Below are 19,203 nucleotides of genomic sequence, written 5' to 3'. Positions count from 1 at the left end.
CTTATGGCCCTCAGATCAACCAATATGGACCACAAGGCAAGATATAAATCTACAGCTACAGTTCAGCTTTGATTTGAACATGCATTAACTTTTACATCTATATTCTATAATTCAAATGTGATAGAAATAATTCTATATCACAGACTGATAGTAATAATCAATATTACTTAATTTTACTTAATGTGTATGTAAAGCCCAGTATTTAACTTGTTCTATTTAGTCTGTTAAAGGGGTTGTAAAGGTAAATTAAAAAAATACTTACCAACTATGTGCAATGGAATCGCACAGAGCGGGCGGGAAACTCCTCTTTTTGGGTCCCCCGCCGGCACTCCTGGCCCCTCCTCTCTGGCTAGTGCCCCCATGGGAAGCCGCTTCCATGGGGGCATTTGTGCGTGCTTGCACCCGGGTCCCTCTGCTGATAGTAGAATTAATATGCCATTCTATTTTCAGTACGAATACTGGTGAAATATTTTTTTTGGTTGGAGGCTTTGACAATTGTTTACTTGCTCATACTAAAGGTATACTGCAATAGAAACTTCTTCACTATTACAGTAGTTACAAGAGGGTCAGATAAGCAGTTCCATCCCATCTCTTTTTAGTTTTCTGCTGGTTTCCAGATTAATAGGCGACATCTACATGTGTGTGGGTGCCCAGGCTTGGCATTGTGACATGTCCAACTAATAAGGACCAGCCCAGCAGCTGCTGGATTCATTGTCTTTAATGACGGAGGCCATCTGTTTCCTGTCCAAGCCAGCAATTGCTAATAGATTAGCAAGGCATACGAAAATGAATGACCACCTTTCTGGGTTTCCCTCTGTTCTGTAATTTTTTTTAGCTAAAACTCAAAACTGCCCAGAAGAAGATCCCTCCCCCCAGTGGTGCCTTCTCCTCAGCTGGGTCTTGAAAGACTCGGGGCATGCCTAGAAATGCTCATGATCTCCAAAATCTAGGTTTGAGTATACGGACTCTGGGAAACTCATCTTGTTTACGGAACATGATATGGGTTTTGTGAATTTAGGCAGATTTTTTTTTGCTTTTGTTCCGTTATAAGTAGTTATAAAGAGGTCTGCAGCTACAAATACTGTCGGACGCTCACCTGTCCAGGGGTCCACTATCCTGCTCACCGAACTGCTTCTTCGCTGGGTCCCTGGAACTGTCATGTTTACTGTGGGCAGCCAACAGTGATTTCATGTGGCTTCACTTACAGGCTGCGAATTGTGTATGCATGAGTTGCGCTGTGCTGCGCCTTGTAAATGGTCCCGAAGCCTTCTGGGGGACCTTTGATGTGCCCCAGAAGGTTGCAGAGGAGAGAGAGAGAGAGAACTAATTCTGGTTGATTGCCGTGATGATCTGACCAGAAGTGGGACCGACCTGCCAAACCAGAAATCCGCCCCCCCCCCCTTAAAAAAAGTCCTAAAAACAGAAAGGGGGTGGGGGCATACATTAATACTATTTTAGATGCACGCTGGAATTAACCTTTTTTTTACTGACTTGCTCACTGAACAGGCATGTGGGACAATAACTGAGAATGCTAACAAGTTGATTAGGCACCAGGCACTTATGAAGGAGTGGAAGGACTTGGAGCAGAACTTCACTCTCTTAATCAGCATGGACTATTTTTAATCCTTATGCTGCTAGTATTGGTAAATGGATAGGGAAGTATAATATATTTACTTGTTTTAAACTTTTTTTACTTCCTGGTTTCCAGGCCTAGGCAAATGATGTCATGCATCCCAGGAGTCTTCATGGGAGGAGGGGTTTTCTCAGCCAAGCACACTGTCCTGCCTGCATGTCAGAGCTAAACCCTTGCTCAAGATGGCCATGGCCTGAAATACTAGGGTGATTTTTTAGCAAAATAAAGCATGGAGACATGGATGGGCTAGTTTGCTTTGAATACTAAAAATGTATTACATTTTGTTTTTGGTTTGTGGTGCTTAGGTGCAGTGTAGTTCCACTTTAATAGAATCTCTAGGTAGGGATGCAGGTGTAAACGGTTGGATAGAAGGGTTATTTGCTAATCTTGTTGCCATAGTTTTGCCTTAACGATGTAGGCAGCAACAGTAGCCATGAATAAACTAAGCAAAGTGTTTTACAAACAAGTGTCTTTTAGAACCATTTTAACGCCTTGAAAATTCTTTCTGGATGGGTCTGTGTATAAGTTTTCCCACTATCTCAGAGTACCTCATATCATGTTCTATCTAGGTGATGTTACATAGATTGGCCTGTCCTTTGAGTATACTGGATTACAGTGTCTTAATATCCGGGAAATTATTTTGTTAGTTTCTGCTCATATATACAGTTGTGCTCATCAGTTTACATAACCTGGCAGAATTTGATTTCTTGGCCATTTTTCTGATAATATGCATAACACAAATTTTTTTCTTTCATTAATGGTTAGTGTTTGGCTTAAGCCATTTATTATCAATCAACTGTATGTATGCTCTTTAAATCATAACCACAACAGAAAAAAAACAAATGACCCTGATCATACCTCAATTCTTAATACTGTGTATTGCCCCCTTTAACATCGATGACAGCTTGAAGTCTTGTGTGGTATTTGTGGATGAAGCTCTTTATCTTCTCAGATGGTAAAGCTGCCCATTCCTATTGGCAAAAAGCCTCCAGTTCCTGTAAATTCTTGGGCTGTCTTGCATGAACTGCACGTTTGAGATCTCCCCAAAGTGGCTCAATGATATTGAGGTCAGAAAACTGAGATGGACACTCCAGAACCTTCACTTTATTCTGCTGTAGCCAATGACGGGTTGACTTGACCTTGTGTTTTGGATCATTGTCATGTTGGAATGTTCAAGTATGTCCCTTGCGCAGCTTCCTGGCTGATGAATGCAAATGTTCCTCCAGTAGTTTTTGATAATATACTGCATTCATCTTGCCATCAATTTCCTGTGCCCTTGTAGCTCACACATCTCCAAAACTTTAGCGTTCTACCTCCATGTTTCACAGTACTTTTCATCATAGGCCTTGTTGATTCCTCCTCAAATGTAGTGTTTATGGTTGTGGCCAAAAAGCAAAATTTTGGTCTCATCATTCCAAATGACCTTTGTGCCAGAAGGTTTGATGCTTGTTTCTATGCTGTTTGGCGTATTGTAAGTGGGATACTTTGTGGCATTTGCATAGTAATGACTTTCTTCTGGCGACCCATCTTTCTTCAAGTGCCTCCTTATTGTGCATCTTGAAACGGCCACACCACAGTTTTGAGAGAGTCCTGTATTTCACCTGCATCCTGCATCCCAAACAATTTTCCTGGCAGTTGTGGCTGAGATTTTAGTTGGTCTACTTGACCGTGGTTTGGCTTCAACAGAACCCTTCATTTTGCACTTATTGATTAGAGAATTTGAACACTGCCGATTGGCATTCTCAATTCCTTGGATATCTCTTTATATTTCTTTCCTGTTTTTATACAATTCAACAACCTTTTCCCGCAGATCCTTTGACAATTCTTTTGCTTTCCCCATGACTCGGAATCCAGGAACGTCAGTGCAGCACTGGATGAAAGATGCAAGGGTCTGTCAGGAGTCCAGAAACTCATTGACCTTTTATACACACACAGTAATTACAAGTAAACAGATCACTGTGGATGGTTATCTTTAATAGCCATTCAATCCCCTTTGTGTCAACCTCTGTTCATGTTATCAGGCCAAAATCACCAGGGTATGTAAACTTTTGATCAGGGAAATTTGGGTAGTTAATTGTAATTATGATTTAAAAATAGTAAAAACAGTTGATTAATAATAATTAGCTTCAGCCAAACCGTACCCATGAGTGAAAGATGTTTTTGTGTTGTCATTCATATTCCCTGAAAAAGGCCAAGAAATCATACATTTTGACAGGGTATGTAAACTTATGAGCCACAACTGTATCTTTGAACTTCAGCTACAGTATAAAGCCTTCTAACAGTTAAAGAGTTAAGCTGACATAGCGCCTCCTCTGGGAAACCCTGTGCCCATTGACTATGATTATTTGGACAGAATGCATAGTAATTTTTGCCAGCTCTTTTGACACAAGCCTATAATAAGCAATGCTGCTCATGAAAAGATCAAGGTGCATTCTCTTCTTAAATAATAAAATAAATAAAAAGATCAGTGACAGCTTTGATTTGAAATCTGGCATGCTGCCTTAGAGGCCTTGTTAAGTTCAGTAGTAAGTTTTGAACAAAAATGTATGTAGGTTAACTTACGCCCTTAAGCTTTTTTTCCCCTCAAAAAGCTTTGTGCATTTTATTCTTCCCAAATTTTAACCTCTTCACTAAAGTGTTTCAGTTCTGGGATTGAATGATTGATGTCTCGAAATGCTAGCGGAGGGTTCATGCTGCTGGCTACAGACAGTGCTTTAGCAATATTAAATTAAAAGAAAATTCCCACTTTCAGCCGCTGGGGTTTCTAAAGTTGCCCTAAAACATGCTTTTGTCAAAATCTATTTTACATTAATTTGTACAGGAATCATACAAATATTTCTAAAACATGCTGTTTTTTTAAGAGGCAGTTCACTTGAAATTAAATTATTTTGACATGCCTTTTTTTAGTGTTTAGAGAAGGTACATACATCTTTTGAATAAAAAAATAAAAACATAATAATCTCCGACTTCTATGGTGATGTCAGTTAGTCTGTGCACCTGTGATGCCATTTTCAGTCTGTGGAGTTCTACTACGACAAGGTCCCAGCTGAAGGTTTGTGAGGTTGTATAACTTTTTAAAGGGCCATCTGGGCACAGAAACCATTTTACTTATGATACCGGCATGCAGTTCATTGTGCTGGAAGGTGCCTGGCTTACTTGGAAAAGAAAGGCTGTTTTACAGAAAAATCACAGGTTCAGGTTAATGAGTAGCGTGGCTCTTCCTGCTCTCCTAATGTTATTGACTGCAGAAGTGAGGGGGCTGATCACCTATAAAAAAAAGTTAAGCACTGGTATAGGACTCCATCAGTTCTAGATGACCTATTTCCTACAAACGGACCAATATTGGCACCGCAGCCTCTATGCAGGCATTAGTCTTCAAATTTTTTGGGAGTACCCTAAGCTACGCTCTTTTTGGCTGCTCGTACTCCAATTTATCGATTAAATTAAATTTGGCATCTCCTTACTTCGATAATCCTGCTGCAGTTCTACTCAATCTCACCCCTCTTTCTAAGAAGAGGTTTTACGAATCCCTTCCTAAAAACCTCCTTAACGCTACTCGAGCCTGTATCCCATGTATGTGAAAACAACAATCTGCTCCAATGGTGGATCAGTGGCTCACAAGAGTGAATGACATGGAACAGATGGAGTACTTGACCTCTGCTATTTGGGATAAATCTGAGGAACATAAGAAAGGATGGTTCTATTTGGACCTTCTCTGATAAATACCTCCAATACGCCTCACAAGGGGACATCATTTGAATGCTATGTTGACCACTTGATACTGATTACTCCTGCTCCCCCAGTTTTGACTATTTTCTCCCACACCAGTCTCCTCTCCACTTTTTTTTTCTTCTTCTTCCAATCCCCCCCCCTTCTTTTTCCTTCTCCATTAATAAATTAAAATCCTGCACATAAATCAGCTGGACCCCCCTACATCAGACTTCTTTACTACGTTCTCTCTATTCAAAGGTTACCCCATATGACCCTGTTCCACCTTTGGTAGTTTCTTCCGAGAATGGGGGGGCTCTCCTAGTATATAGGGATTGCTTCCGAACTGTCACTATGGACGGTGCCTTTTGCCTTCAACTGCATAATCAACACCATCTGTTGAATTATTATGTACATACTGTTGCACATTGTGATGGCTGTTTATTTTACCTATTTTACATACACCTTGCAATGGCACCCTGGCATTTCAGATGTGAGTTAAGCATTATGTAACCTGTTGCAATTTGTGTGAATGCTATGTTCTATTGTATCTGTTGCACGCCATTAAATAAAAAGTAATAAAAAAAGTTAAGAGCCCAAGATGGAGTTAAGGAAAGCAGAAAAGGACAGACTGGAGAGAGAGAGACCTGGTAGATTTTTTTTTCTCGAATACAGCTCAGTTTTTAAGGCTGAACAATCATACAGTAGGTGGTCACCTGTGGCCATTTCAGGCTTAAGCATGCTTTAAAATATAAAAAAAAAAAACATGTACTACATCTCTGCAATACCTGCACATTTCCCCATATTTTGTCTCTTTTAAAGGGGTTGTAAAGGTTAAAAAAATAATTCCTAAATTGCTTCCTTTACTTTAGTGCAGTCCTCCTTCACTTACCTCATCCTTCGATTTTGCTTTTAAATGTCTTTATTTCTTCTGAGAAATCCTCACTTCCTGTTCTGTCTGTAACTCCACACAGTAATGCAAAGCTTTCTCCCTGTTGTGGAGTGTCATGCTCGCCCCCTCCCTTGAGCTGTGTGTTAGTGGGCGTTCTGACTCTCCTGCTCACCCCCTCCCCCCTCAAGGGAGGGGGCGAGCATGACACTCCACACCTGGGAGAAAGCTTTGCATTACTGTGTGGAGTTAAAGACAGAAGAACAGGAAGTGAGGATTTCTCAGAAGAAATAAGGACATTTAAAAGCAAAATCGAAGGATGAGGTAAGTGAAGGAGGACTGCACTAAGGTAAAGGAAGCTATTTAGGAAAAAACATTTTTTACCTTTACAACCCCTTTAAGAACACAAAATACTTTTTAATCCTGAAATCCAATGATCTCCTAACTTTTATATTTAAAGGGGTTGTAATGGTTCATTTTTTATTTTCTAAATAGGTTCCTTTAAGCTAGTGCATTGTTGGTTCACTTACCTTTTCCTTCGATTTTTCTTCTAAATTATTTTTTTCTTTGTCTGAATTTCTCACTTCCTGTTCCTCCTCAGTAAGCTTGCCCCCATCATCCAAGACGTTCTGGCTGGGGGTTAGTCGGCGTGCTTGTCCCCTCCCTTGGGACTACATGCCTGCGGGGAGATGCTGTGAACTAGAGCTTTGTCTAACTGAACTATAAGACAGTGTTCCCATGTTATGATGGGGAGGGGAGAGATGTTTTGTAGTCCAGGGGAGTGAAATGAACAAGACTGACAGCACTGTTTTGGATTTGTGGTGTTGTCAGCTCAAACGGGAAGTTAGAAGCATACTGGATTGTTGCCTGGATTAACAAGTATTTTGCTGTATTTGCAGCTGTCTTTTTCTTTTCAAACATAGGAAAGGCATGATGTGTTGCAGAGTAGTGTTTTTTTTGTTTTGTTTTTTAGTTTTTTCTTTGCCCAGACTTACACTTTTAAGAACAAGAAATGCTATTGTATTCTTGCTTGCTAAAACTGACATTGTTTTCTAGAACAATAAAGCAGTACTTTTTCAAATCAATTGTTTTCACACAGGATAAATTATTTGCATAACTACCGTGCATCATTCTTTTAAAGCTTTCTAGAACGTCCAAACAAAGCTTGAGCGATCACCTTAATGTGATAGATGACTATGTTTATCAGTTTAAAAAATTTACATATGTCATTTGGATTGCTTGGACCGGAAACGTCAAAGCTGTCACTAGGAACAGCTACCTGGAAAAATTACAAAAACTCATTGTACCACTGACAAAAACTCTCCGCTTACATAAATATTATTTACATTTACAATTTACAGTTTCCGAAGTTCCATGGTTTTGCAAGAGAAAAATAAGTTAAAGATTTGTTTATTCTGCAATGAACATTTAATGCACAATTGAACTTTTCAAATAAATCAGCTAAATTCATTCCAGATGCATGAAAATAAAGGTGGACAAGGTTTTAGTGCTCTTTCTAACAGGCAGTAATGGTTAGGCTGGCCCTTGATGGATCAAAATTTGTCCGGTTCAATAGAGATCGCCTGAATTTTGATCCACTAGGGCCGTTACATTAGTGAGAAGTCGATCTAATGGTCAACTTCTCACGAACAGGCTTGTTGGAATATTTTTGTTCGATCAGCACTGCGGTTAAATGTTAAATGTTACTGCAGAATTACAATATAAATATGTATTGACCTAAATTGATAAGAAGTGGGATTTATTACTTTTTTTTACTGGATGTGCTTTACAACAGAAAGTAGAAAATATTGTGTTTTTTTTTTTAATTGTCGGTCTTTTCTTGTTTATAGCACAAAAAATGCAGAGGTGATCAAATACCACCAAAAGAAAGCTCTATTTGTGGGGGGGGGGGGGGGGGAAGGAAATAGATTTTTTTTTAACAAACAAAGGTGCTTTATTGTAATAGAAAGTCATATAATACAGTATACCCATTGACATGGTACAAAACAGGACATACAATAAGGAACATCCGCATAAGGACATACATTTTATTTGGGTGCAACGTCACACGACCACACAATTGTCAAAGTATCGCAAAAAATGGCCTGGTCGTGAAGGGGGGTAAATCTTCCGGAGGTCAAGTGGTTAATTGGCAAGCAGCAATTTTATATTGCAGAACTGCACCGCAAATGCAAGTTAAGTGTTTGGCTTGTGGTTAAAGCCCATTGATCTCAGTGGGCGGGTTTAACAGGCTTGGCAGTTGTGAAGCAAAGCATCAAAGCCATGGTATGTCTACAGCCCTGTCGGGCTGTAATGTTAGAATCCTGGTTGTCAGCCAGGGGGCGGTAATGCCACAGCTCAGCCACCTGTTTTTATGTCCCCCTTTGCAGAGGTCCGACAAGCCCCCCGATGAGTCCAAGCCAGAGCTCTCCAATCAGCAGGGAGCGTGAGCTGTAACTCAGTAGGGGTTTGTCTCTGCAAAGAGATCATTGCTTCTCCTCTACAAGACTTCTCTACAGCATGCTGGCAGAGGATAGGCTGTAAAACATTGGGCATTTGTTTAATGCAGCTGGGTTGTATGTAGCTGAAATTGTTTAGTATAGATGTAATTGTTGACATGAAAATACGTGCAATCGTTTTAACGCTGGTTTATTTCTATTAAAGGTAATTACTCAAGGCCGCCTTCATATTCTGGCGTACCGAACACAAATTACAATGGTCCAGGCCCTGGAATAAATGTGAACGCCAACAGCCAGATGCACGGACAAGGACCCAGTGGCTCTATTAACATGGGCAGAATGCCAGTTAGCTCAGTGCAAAGCAGACCATATCCTGGAAACATGGCAAATATGACCCCCATTTCCCCTGGCATGCCACAGCAGGGTGCTCCAGGGATGGGACCACCCATACCATCTGTAAACCGCAAGGCGCAGGAGGCAGCAGCTGCAGTGATGCAGGCAGCGGCTAACTCTGCTCAAAACAGGTATGTTTGATTAAATGAACACCTGTTCTTCACATTGAGTCATATGTATGTGCATGGGGTGTTAAGATTATTAAGTTCATGTCACTCCAGCATGTTTGTAGCAGTGATTACCAGCAGCCAGAAAGCTCTAATTAGTTTATCTTGCAATTTGTAGCTGGCTATGGAGGTGTGGCAGTAACTGGCCACATAACTTGCTGGTGTCTGTAATGAATAATACGAGTAGCTACTTAAGTAGGGGATTCTGTAGCTAGCTCCAAACATTACAAAAGACTTGGCTATAAAAATCTCAAATTGCTGTGATGCAGATTGGTTGGTTAAGATCCTGTTATGTATTTTCATGTCATGTTGTCAATAAAAAAAAATATTGCAGTTACAACAGGTACAAAATGGTTGTGCAAGGCTTCACGTCAAGTAAAAGTGTGTGTGCAAATGTGCACATCAATGTTCATACTTTAAAGGGGTTGTAAACCCTTGTGGTTTTTCACCTTAATGCATTAAGGCAAAAAACCTTCTCTCATACTGTAGCCCCCCAGACCCCCCATTTTCCTTAACCCGAGCCCTGTCTTTCTCGCCCCAGGGACGAGCACACCAGCTATGGCTGGTGTCTCGTGTCCTGATTGTATAGATTGAGAGCAACGCAACCATTGGCTCCTGCTGCTGTGAATCAAATCCAGGGCGGAGCCAAGTCCTAGTTTCTGTGTCAATTGATGCAGAAGCAGGACATGGGAGCGTGCCCGCATGGGTGTCCCGAAGAAGAGCTCTTCTCCGGGGCACTCAAGAAGAGGAGGGCTCTCCCCAGAAGAGGAGGATCGGGGCCACTCTGAAAAACCAACTGCACAGTGGAGGTAAGTATGACAAGTTTGTTATTTTAAAAAAAGACGAGGGTTTAGTGAAATCCATTAGTTAACATGGTTGTAAAGGCTCAAGGATTCTTACGTTAATGCATTCTATGCGTGAAGATAAAAACCTTCCTCCCAGCCCCTCAATACTTACCTGAGCCCAACTCTCGCTCTAGCGATGTGCCCAAGAGCAGCGGCTCTCTAGAGTCACTGCCTCCTCATTGGCTTCTGTCAATCACAGCTATGTACTGTCAATCAGTGAGCCAGAAAGGAGAGAACGGGGATGGAGGCCAAGCAGTGTTCTGAGTTTAAATGGACAGACACAGCACAGCGGCTCAGGAGCAAGCTGCTTGCTATGGGGACACTCAGCAGAAGGGAGCGCTGGCAGGATACGAGAAGAAGCAAATCAGAGTTGCTTTGTGCAAAACCATTGCACAGAGCCGGCAAGTATGATTTGTTATTTTAAAAAATTAATTCGCCTTTAGTATCACTTGAAGGGAGTTGCAGTTTTTATAGTCTGCCGTTCAAACATTACAGTGGGAAGCCACTTTATTTTATGTGTTGAGCACATATTTTCAGGTGTTTGTTGGATTTTTTACCCTATACTCATTTTGATGTGACATATTTACTTTTTCATCTGTTTGGTAGAATAGAGATTTGAAGCTAAGCCACTAGAGGCAGACAGGGTCAGTGCTACCATAGGAGAGCTTAAGCAGCCATATTAGGGTGCCAGGATAGGGGGGTGGTAAAATCCTAATCCACTGTCACTTATTGGGGATTCAGATTTTTACAGTGCTGCAGACGTGTGTTTTTACACACTCCCGGCCTCTATAGCGGCCAAGAGTGCTTTAGTAAAGCCCCACCACCATGTTCACTGGGCTCTGCTGTCCTACCTGCGGGCCGAGTGCTGTTATGGCTCTTTGTTGCTGGGATGGGCGGCAGGAGCTCAGTGAACCCACTTCTGCTTGGCCTACCTCCTGTACACAGACCAGGCAGTAACGTATATGACGTCACTTCCTGGACCGGAGCTGCCATTCTCTGGAATCGGTGTTCGGGGAAGCAGCTGATGGAACAAGGTTTGTGTTCCATCAGCTGCAGTGGATCAGAAAGGAGACATCCAGGGTCTAATGGACCCCGGATGTCTCCATAAAGAGAACCTATATGTTATTACATATTGGTCCCATATGTGATGGCAATAAAAAATGATGTAAAATAGGACAATTTTTTTTTTAATCATAAACATGTTAAAACATAAATATTTAAAACAAAGAATTATAACTACCAAAACAATTTCTCTAGGGTGTTTGCTTTAAAACGCATATTTTGGTGGTTTTAAGTCATTTTCAGGCCTAAAATTATTTTTATACAAAAAATTTAAAAAGGGCTCCAGGACTGCCATTGTCAAAGATCTCAGCCAAGTAGGAGTGATTTGGCTTCAATTAGTTTGGCCAACTTATCGATTTGAATAGACTGTGAAGAGGAGTTGTAAAGCCCAGCCTTGTGTAGCACTAACAATCTGGAATAAGTAATTGAAGAAACACATTTGTAAAAGATTAGTACAGATTAATCGTATTGTTTTTCAAACTGATCTTTTTTAAGAAACATGTAAAAGAGGACTGTGCCCACCCTTTAACAGCATGCTTAGTCCATTTGCCCCTTATTCTGTCCCTGTAGTAGACCAATAGACATTATGGTAATATATCCGCAGTTCTAGACCTTTTGATGAGATACATTTTATTCCATGTAAATACTTATAATTTGCTTGAAGTACTTTGTAAATGATGCACACCAATATGATTATAGAATTTTGGGTGACGTGACTTTTTGAGCCAGTCATCGCCCACCATGTCAATAAAATTGTATATTTTGTAGTTATGAATATCCACCTATATTTGTTTGCACAGCTTGTTTGGCCTTTTCAACATCCTCTCTAAAGCAATACTAACATAGTGGCCAAAATAACCTCATCTGCATGTAAGCAGCAGAACAAGGCCAAAATAAGCTGCATTAAGATGTTTATTCTGTGGCAGGAAAATTCATGTTGTATTCCAAAAATTCTCAGCTGAGGCATTGAACCACAAGGCATGTTAATGGCATTTACATTACTAGGCTTTTTAACGGCTTATTTGAATTCACTTTATTAATAATGACATTATGAATACTTTACTTTTCTCATAATTTTTTTATTTAGTGAAAAAGTTAGGCAGCTAAACCTAATTTCCATTAATCCAGAACATAACCGGATAGAAATTTAGTTAATCAGATAGTCGTCAGCAAATAGTACATGTTGTTGAATATTTTGGGTGTTTTCTGTCTGGAAAAAAAATTGTAGTACACAGCCAACGTGGAAAAAAAAATAATCTAATGTTGACTGTTGGATAAAAGGAGGCAAAGCAGTTAAAGTAGAAGTAAACTCCCCTTCCCAACTTTACCGCATGTAAAGCGTTTTACAATTACTTACATGTAGGTGGCTTTAAAAGTTTTTTATAAACTGCTCTGTTTAGGAGATATAGCCGATATCTGTCAGTGATGTCACTCGCTCACGCACGTTTTGTCCCTCACTTATGGCACAATCAGCAAGATGTCAGTCTATGCATCTATGTGCAGAGCTCCACGGCATTGCAATCCCACGAGATCCCAATGTTTTTGAAACGCCATATGTGCACAGCTACGTCACAGGGGGTGTGAACAAGGACATTCATGATTAAAGCAGGGAGAATATTTGCATGTGTGCTCTTATTGGTTTGCCGGACCGTAGCCATGGTAACAGTATACTAAACCGAGGCTTGGTTAATCTTAATTGAGCATGCAAGAGATTCTGGCTTTGACAGAAAAAAAAGGGCGGAAGTACAGATGAGGCTGGAATCAGAAGGCAACCGCAAACATGGCGCCGGCTTAGGCAGGAACAGATAAAAAAAGAAACCAAGCTGCACAAACGGAAAGAAAGATCCTAAAACGCTAATTCTTATCCTGGTGAGTTTATAAATGCTATACATAGTGGCCATATGATTACTGGGAATATTTCTTCCGAGTTTACGTCCTCTTTAAAGGACCATGATCACAAAAATATTGTATTTTAAACAGTTTAAGTTTTTAACCCAAAAAACCCAAAAGTTTCAGCTTTCCAGTCCTTGGAGGTGGTATCTCTTTCAGTTTCCATTTTACAAGCCAAGGAATATTTTCAGCAACCACAGAAAATATCTTTGGTGCTGATGATGATCAGACACTGGGCAGTCTTTCCTATACAGAAAATATCTGTTGATCATCTCAGGAATGCAGTGTCCTTGACACTTCATGTGTGTGACAAAGCAAAACAATCCGATCTTCTGTAAACTACCAGTCCATCAATCCACTGTGATCAAGCCAAAGGCAGACATCTTTGAAGTCCATCCTGTGTGACAACCATGGCTGACTTCCATAAATGTAGTGGAAGTATGGCCATAGCCACCAAAAGACAGGAAGTGTATTCACAGAATGGCCAGGTAACATTTAAGGGGGACACACACCCTTATCTAAGCACTGGTAGGCAGCAATATATTTACTTTTTTTTAGGTATACTCTACATAATATATGTAATAATAATATTGGAGTGACATTGACAGTTGTTACAAAAAACTCGAACAGTTCCAGGGGTGCTTTTGCGGTCAGCATGTATATGTGGGGAAAAACATAAAAATGCATATAAGGTAAAAAAAAAAAACTAAAATTACCAGCTGTATTTTTTTACATGTTCTGTAGACAATAATCTATAGTATATTATAACTAGAATCAAGAATAGCTAGATCAAGATTTTACTGAATTTGCGAGACTGTTGCAACATGAACTGATCTTCTCTGTGCCATTGTTGTATAAAAGAAAACAAATACAGTAAAACCTTGGATTGCGAGTATAATTTGTTCCAGAAGCATGCTTGTAATCCAAAGCACTTGTATATCAAAGCGAATTTCCCCATAAGAAATAATGTAAACTCAAACGATTCGTTCCACAACCATTTATTCATAAGTCCTTCAGTTTATAGTCCATATAAAAATATTATAGCAATATAATAGGTTGTGTAACCATAAAATGTCCATCCACAAAGGAATTAGAAGCAATATCCAGTAGGAGCTACTGGAGAAGAGAGATGCCTCTAAGTGTAGCAATATATTGCAAAATGTTGTACCTGCATTAAATGTACCGTATTTGCCGGCGTATAAGACAACCTTTTACACTTAAAAATATGACTCAAAAATATTCCAGATGCAGACTGCGGACGTCCATTTTTTAAAAGCCGTGCCTCCTCCTTGTGGTGTTCTGTGATAGGTGGAACACTCAGTTTCCCAGAAAGAGCCTGTGTTTAGTGTTCCGCCTATCACGGACATCGTCTCGTCCTTGGCCTCGGATGAGAGGACATCTGTGATAGGCGGAACACTGAACACAGGCTCCTCTGGGAAACTGAGTGTTCCGCCTATCACGGAACAGCACGACGAGGAGGCGCGGTTTTTTAAAAATGGACGCCAGCAGTCTGACTCGCTCTGCCAGGCATAAAGGAATGAAGATCGGCGAATTGAGGTGAGGCAATGGCACAGTGAGGTGAGGTAATGGCACAGTGAGGCAATGGCACAGTGAGGTGAGGTGAGGCAATGGCACAGTGAGGGGGGAATCTTATACGGCGAATATATCTCGAAACCAACATTTTAGCTGGAATATTAGGGGGTCGTCTTATACGCCCAGTCGCCTTATACACCGGCAAATACGGTAACCATATTGCTACACTTGGAGGCATCGCTTGTATATCAAGTCAAAATGTATTTTAAAATTTAGCTTGTCTTGCAAAATGCTCTCAAACCAAGTTACTCTCAAACCAAGGTTTTACTGTAGTATGATCATTCTTAAAAGACCTACAATTTGCAGAAGTAGTCATTATCTATAAGAAGCTTTTTAGGTAAGCTGTACATTCAAGGTATAGGTTACTTTATCCCTTTTCTATATTTTGTTAAGTCTTTTGTTTGCTTCAAAATAGTAATAGTGATATTTTGCAGCTTCAGCTATCCAAGTATGTGTTAAATTGTACAAATAAAACACGACAGATAAATGGTGGCCCTCAGCAAAAAAATAGAGGAATCATTAATTTTTGCGCTTGGCTATACCCTTCCCTTAGAAATTCTTTACAACAGAGGCTGGGAAATAGTTAGTCATAAACACTTATTAATGTCATTGCAAATAATATTCATTATAGCTTTATCATAGCGAATGCATTTATTATTACTGTCTGTTGTGGCACATAAACGGGCACAAATTATTTTCTCACTGGACTCTCTTCTCTTTTTTTTCCTGAGGGCATTGTAGCAGTCAATGTAGATTGGGTTTCCACTGCAATTCATGCTTAAATATTTCTTTCCCCTTTATTGAAAATATAAAAACAATGAGAACGTAGTGCACTATAGAGTGTTGTTTACAGTTACTTTATTATATGTAACAAATTCTCACATCTACCCGTCATTATTTGTATCAGCATTTCCCCATCGGAATAAGCAAAAAGAGACCATTTTCTATTGATACTGTCGATCAGTGGTTCTCAACCCTGTCCTCAAGTTCCCCTCAACAGGCCATGTTTTGGGAATTTCTCTTATGCCGCGTACACACGATTGGACATTCCCACAACAAAACCGTGGATTTTTTTTCCACGGAAATTCCGATCGACAAGAACGAGGTTACATACAACACTACCACGAGCCGAGAAAAATTAAGTTCAATGATTCCGAGCATGTGGAGGATTTTTGTGCGTCGGAATTGCATACAGACGATCGGAACCAGCTCTCAAACATTTGTTGTCTGAAATTCAGACAGAAAATGTCCGGTGGAGCATAAACACGGTTGGAATTTCGAACAACAAGCTCACATCGAACATTTGTTGTTGTGAATTCCGACCGTGTGTATGCGGCATAAGATAAAATAGCTGTCCAAAATAGCAAGCCATTGACTCTGATTTAAAGCACCTGTGCAAGATAAAGGAAAACCTGAAAACATTGCCTGTTGGGGGTAGTTGATGACAGGGTTGAGAACCACTGCTGTAGATCTTACAAGAGCTTATATAAGCATTTAGGTAAATAGATGGTAGGCTGCAACAGAGCAAAAAATAAAAATAAAAAAATTATGTATATTGTTTTTTTAGGCCATTTCAATATGAATGGGCTCCTATAACACACCAATCCCAGGGTGTTATGAAGGGGGACCTAAAGCAAACTTGTGGCCACAGGAAAAGGGTATCAGAATGATGCTGTATGCATAAACAGGCACCTGGATTCTCCTGCATATCTTTTCCAATTCTTGTAGAGCATACTGGACCTCTGAATAAGTTGTCCTCTAATAGCTGCACACCTTAAGCACCAGAACTACATCTCCTGGCATACCTTTGATATAATTGGCAGGTTGGTGGACAGGGTGTAAGCTAATTAGCCAGTGTTAAAATCTCTGTTGGCCCACCATGAGGGTACCTTATGACATAGCCCCAACATCCTGGAATCCTCCAGATGCTAAAAGCACTCACAGTGGCACAGTAAAAACAAGTTTTTTTATCGGTGTCACCAGGTGAACTGTACAGAAGCTTTACTTAACATTGCAATTCGGGTGCAGCATTGATTTTATACGATTTCGTAATCTCTTTCAGTATACATTGCCACATTTCTGAATCTGTGCTCTGCCTGGGGTTCGATGTTAAACTCTAAAGATTAATTAAAAGTACATATTTTGAAACCATAACCTTTTTATATGCTCATTCTCAGTTGCATGCACATAGGGCCAAGCTTTATTTAAAATCCTGTCTCATGGAAGCATATCTATATTACCCTTGTCCAAAGTGTCCAAAAACCATTTTGCTTTCAATCAGGTATTTAAATTTAGTAGTGCTGGTCAAATTGTAAAATTGTGTTGAATGTTTGGTAAATACTACTCAACTTTTTAAGACACAATGGCTTAAAGTGGTTGTAAACCCATCCAAAAAAAAACCCTGCAAGACAAAAGCATAATGAGCTAGTATGCATCGCATACTAGCTCATTATGAAATACCTTAGATCGAAGCTGGTGCATCGGTCCTGTACACCGCTGTGGCTGGCAACATGTCTCTGGAATATTACCTCCGGTTTTGCGGGCTCTAGCACTATGATTGGCAAGAGCCGCGATGACGTCACTCTTGCGCACGGGAGGTGCTGGTTCCCGGCACATCAGCTGAAGCAATGACATGAACTAGCCGTTTCTTTAGTGCGCATGTGCTGATGATGTCGGCACATGCTGATACAGTGTAGCCGTGCAAGTTTAGGAGATATCCACGGGAACCTACAGGTAAGCCTTATTATAGGCTTACCTGTAGTGAAAAGTGGTTTGTAAGGGTTTGCAACCACTTTAAGGCTGGTGCACACTATGAGTTGTTTTTTTGGATTGAACGAAAAAAACTGTTGGCTCCAGTCAGAGCCACTGTACTAACTATCCAAAGTTAATACAGCGATCTCCCTGCTGAGCTGTTGTGTTCTAACAGGGGGACCCCCCCCCCCCTTCGGCGCACGAACACTCTAATTAATGCTCTCAGCCATTGGCTGAGAGCGCTGATTAGGAGATGGTCGGCTGCTGGTATTCCAGCATGCACGTCCGACAGAAGCCAGACGGACTGGCTGGCATACACACAGGCCAAATGTTGGCTGTTTTTTTTTTTTTTTTTTTTAACCAGACAATGTCTGTTGACATATGGCCTGTGTGTATGGGGCCTTAGTGTAGCACTAAACACAATTGGGGGTTATTTACGAAAGGCAAATTCACTTTGCACTACAAGTGCAAAGTGCACTTGAAATTGCACTGAAAGTGCAGTTGCTGTAAATCTGAGGGGTAGATCTGAACGAGGAGAAGCTCTGCTGATTTTATTATGCAATGATGTGCAAGCTAAAATGCTGTTTTTTATTTTCCTCGCATGTCCCCCTCAGATCTACAGCAATTGCACTTACAAGTGCAATTTCAAGTGCACTTTGCACTTGTAGTGCAAAGTGGATTTGCCTTTTGTAAATAACCCCGATTATGTCCAAAAGAGGTAATTAGGTTTATTTTTGCTTTGCAGTTACTACTTTTTACAATGCAAGGATTAACTGATCATTGTCTTGACATCTAGCTTTAACATATAGGTATTTTCCATGGTGGAATTTAATTGGCTTCTTGATTTATAGTACAAAGCTTGTTCTTTTGTCCTGCTTTAGGCCACCATACATTAGGTTGCCTGCTTATCCCAGCCAGTCTGGGGCCGGTGGACGCCCCATGTTTTCCTCACAGCATCCCAACTATGGCAACTCTCAGGTTCCAATGATGCATCAACCTGATCAGTACGGGTAGGTAGCAATGGGCTTGCTTTGGGACCTTGGACATTAATCTTTGTTGTTTTGTTTTATTTGTGTAAATATTTTTTGTTACTTGTTTGTGTACTGACACTTTGCTGCTCCTATGCCTATTTGTGGCATGTGTTCCCTGTCATATAGTGTGGTTGCTAGCAGTACAAGTGTTATAACGTGTGGCTTTATAAGTTTTAACCCTTGCAAGTTCCACCGTTACTAACCTGGATGGTGACAATTGCATGTCCTTTAAGCATTGCCACAATGTCCTGCATGGCTCATGGTCTTTACACCCCCCCCCCCCCCCCCCCCGCCTGCATTGGTGGCTCTGATGATCCTTCACGAAAATTGTGCTACTCATTTCACCTGCTATCTCTTGTAATTGTCATATGTTGTATAGGAAGCATTATGTGACATGTAGGCTTGATTAACACAACGTGTTCTGCTTTTGTTACTTTGATGAGGAAAAATGTTCTTTTGACCTTTTATTGTGGAATTTCTACACAAAGTATATTGACTTGAAAAAAATGTTTTGGGTTCTAGCCGGCATCTTGTTTAGGTATCGATCTCTAAAGATCATAAGGGTCATATTTTGTCGGAGGCAATGGAGAAGAGCCATGGCAACTCTCTACAACTACTTTAATTGCTGTTGATATGCAATACCCACTTTTTAAAGCTGAGCAGATATATAATACAAAAATGTAAGCAGCTCTGTATGCATTATCACATAGTTCTTTTTTTTTTTAAATTGATGACATTTATTGTGCTGTGAAGCAGCACTTCCGTATTTCTCACCTAAAGGA

General features: G+C 40.4%; 1 protein-coding gene across 9 annotated transcripts in view; it reads left to right on the top strand.

Annotated features, from left to right (window-relative positions):
* The window catches only part of ARID1B (AT-rich interaction domain 1B), a 497,144-nt gene that overhangs the window by 395,783 nt on the left and 82,158 nt on the right, over positions 1 to 19,203 (top strand). For 5 of the 9 annotated variants that reach the window (XM_040350968.1, XM_040350967.1, XM_040350966.1 and 2 more), the window contains 2 exons: positions 1 to 36; positions 8,895 to 9,213. The exon at positions 1 to 36 is cut by the window's left edge and continues 144 nt beyond it. In XM_040350968.1, the coding sequence (XP_040206902.1) occupies positions 1 to 36; positions 8,895 to 9,213 (355 nt within the window). Of the gene's footprint in view, positions 37 to 8,894; positions 9,214 to 18,271; positions 18,401 to 19,203 lie in introns of all 9 variants that reach the window. The other 4 variants (XM_040350965.1, XM_040350962.1, XM_040350963.1 and 1 more) reach the window with 1 other exon arrangement.

The sequence above is a fragment of the Rana temporaria genome, chromosome 4 (genome assembly GCF_905171775.1).
Source record: "Rana temporaria chromosome 4, aRanTem1.1, whole genome shotgun sequence".
Classification (NCBI taxonomy): Eukaryota; Metazoa; Chordata; class Amphibia; order Anura; family Ranidae; genus Rana; species Rana temporaria.
The sequence above is the reverse complement of the archived record's forward strand: the minus strand, read 5'-3'. Positions and strand labels throughout refer to the sequence as shown.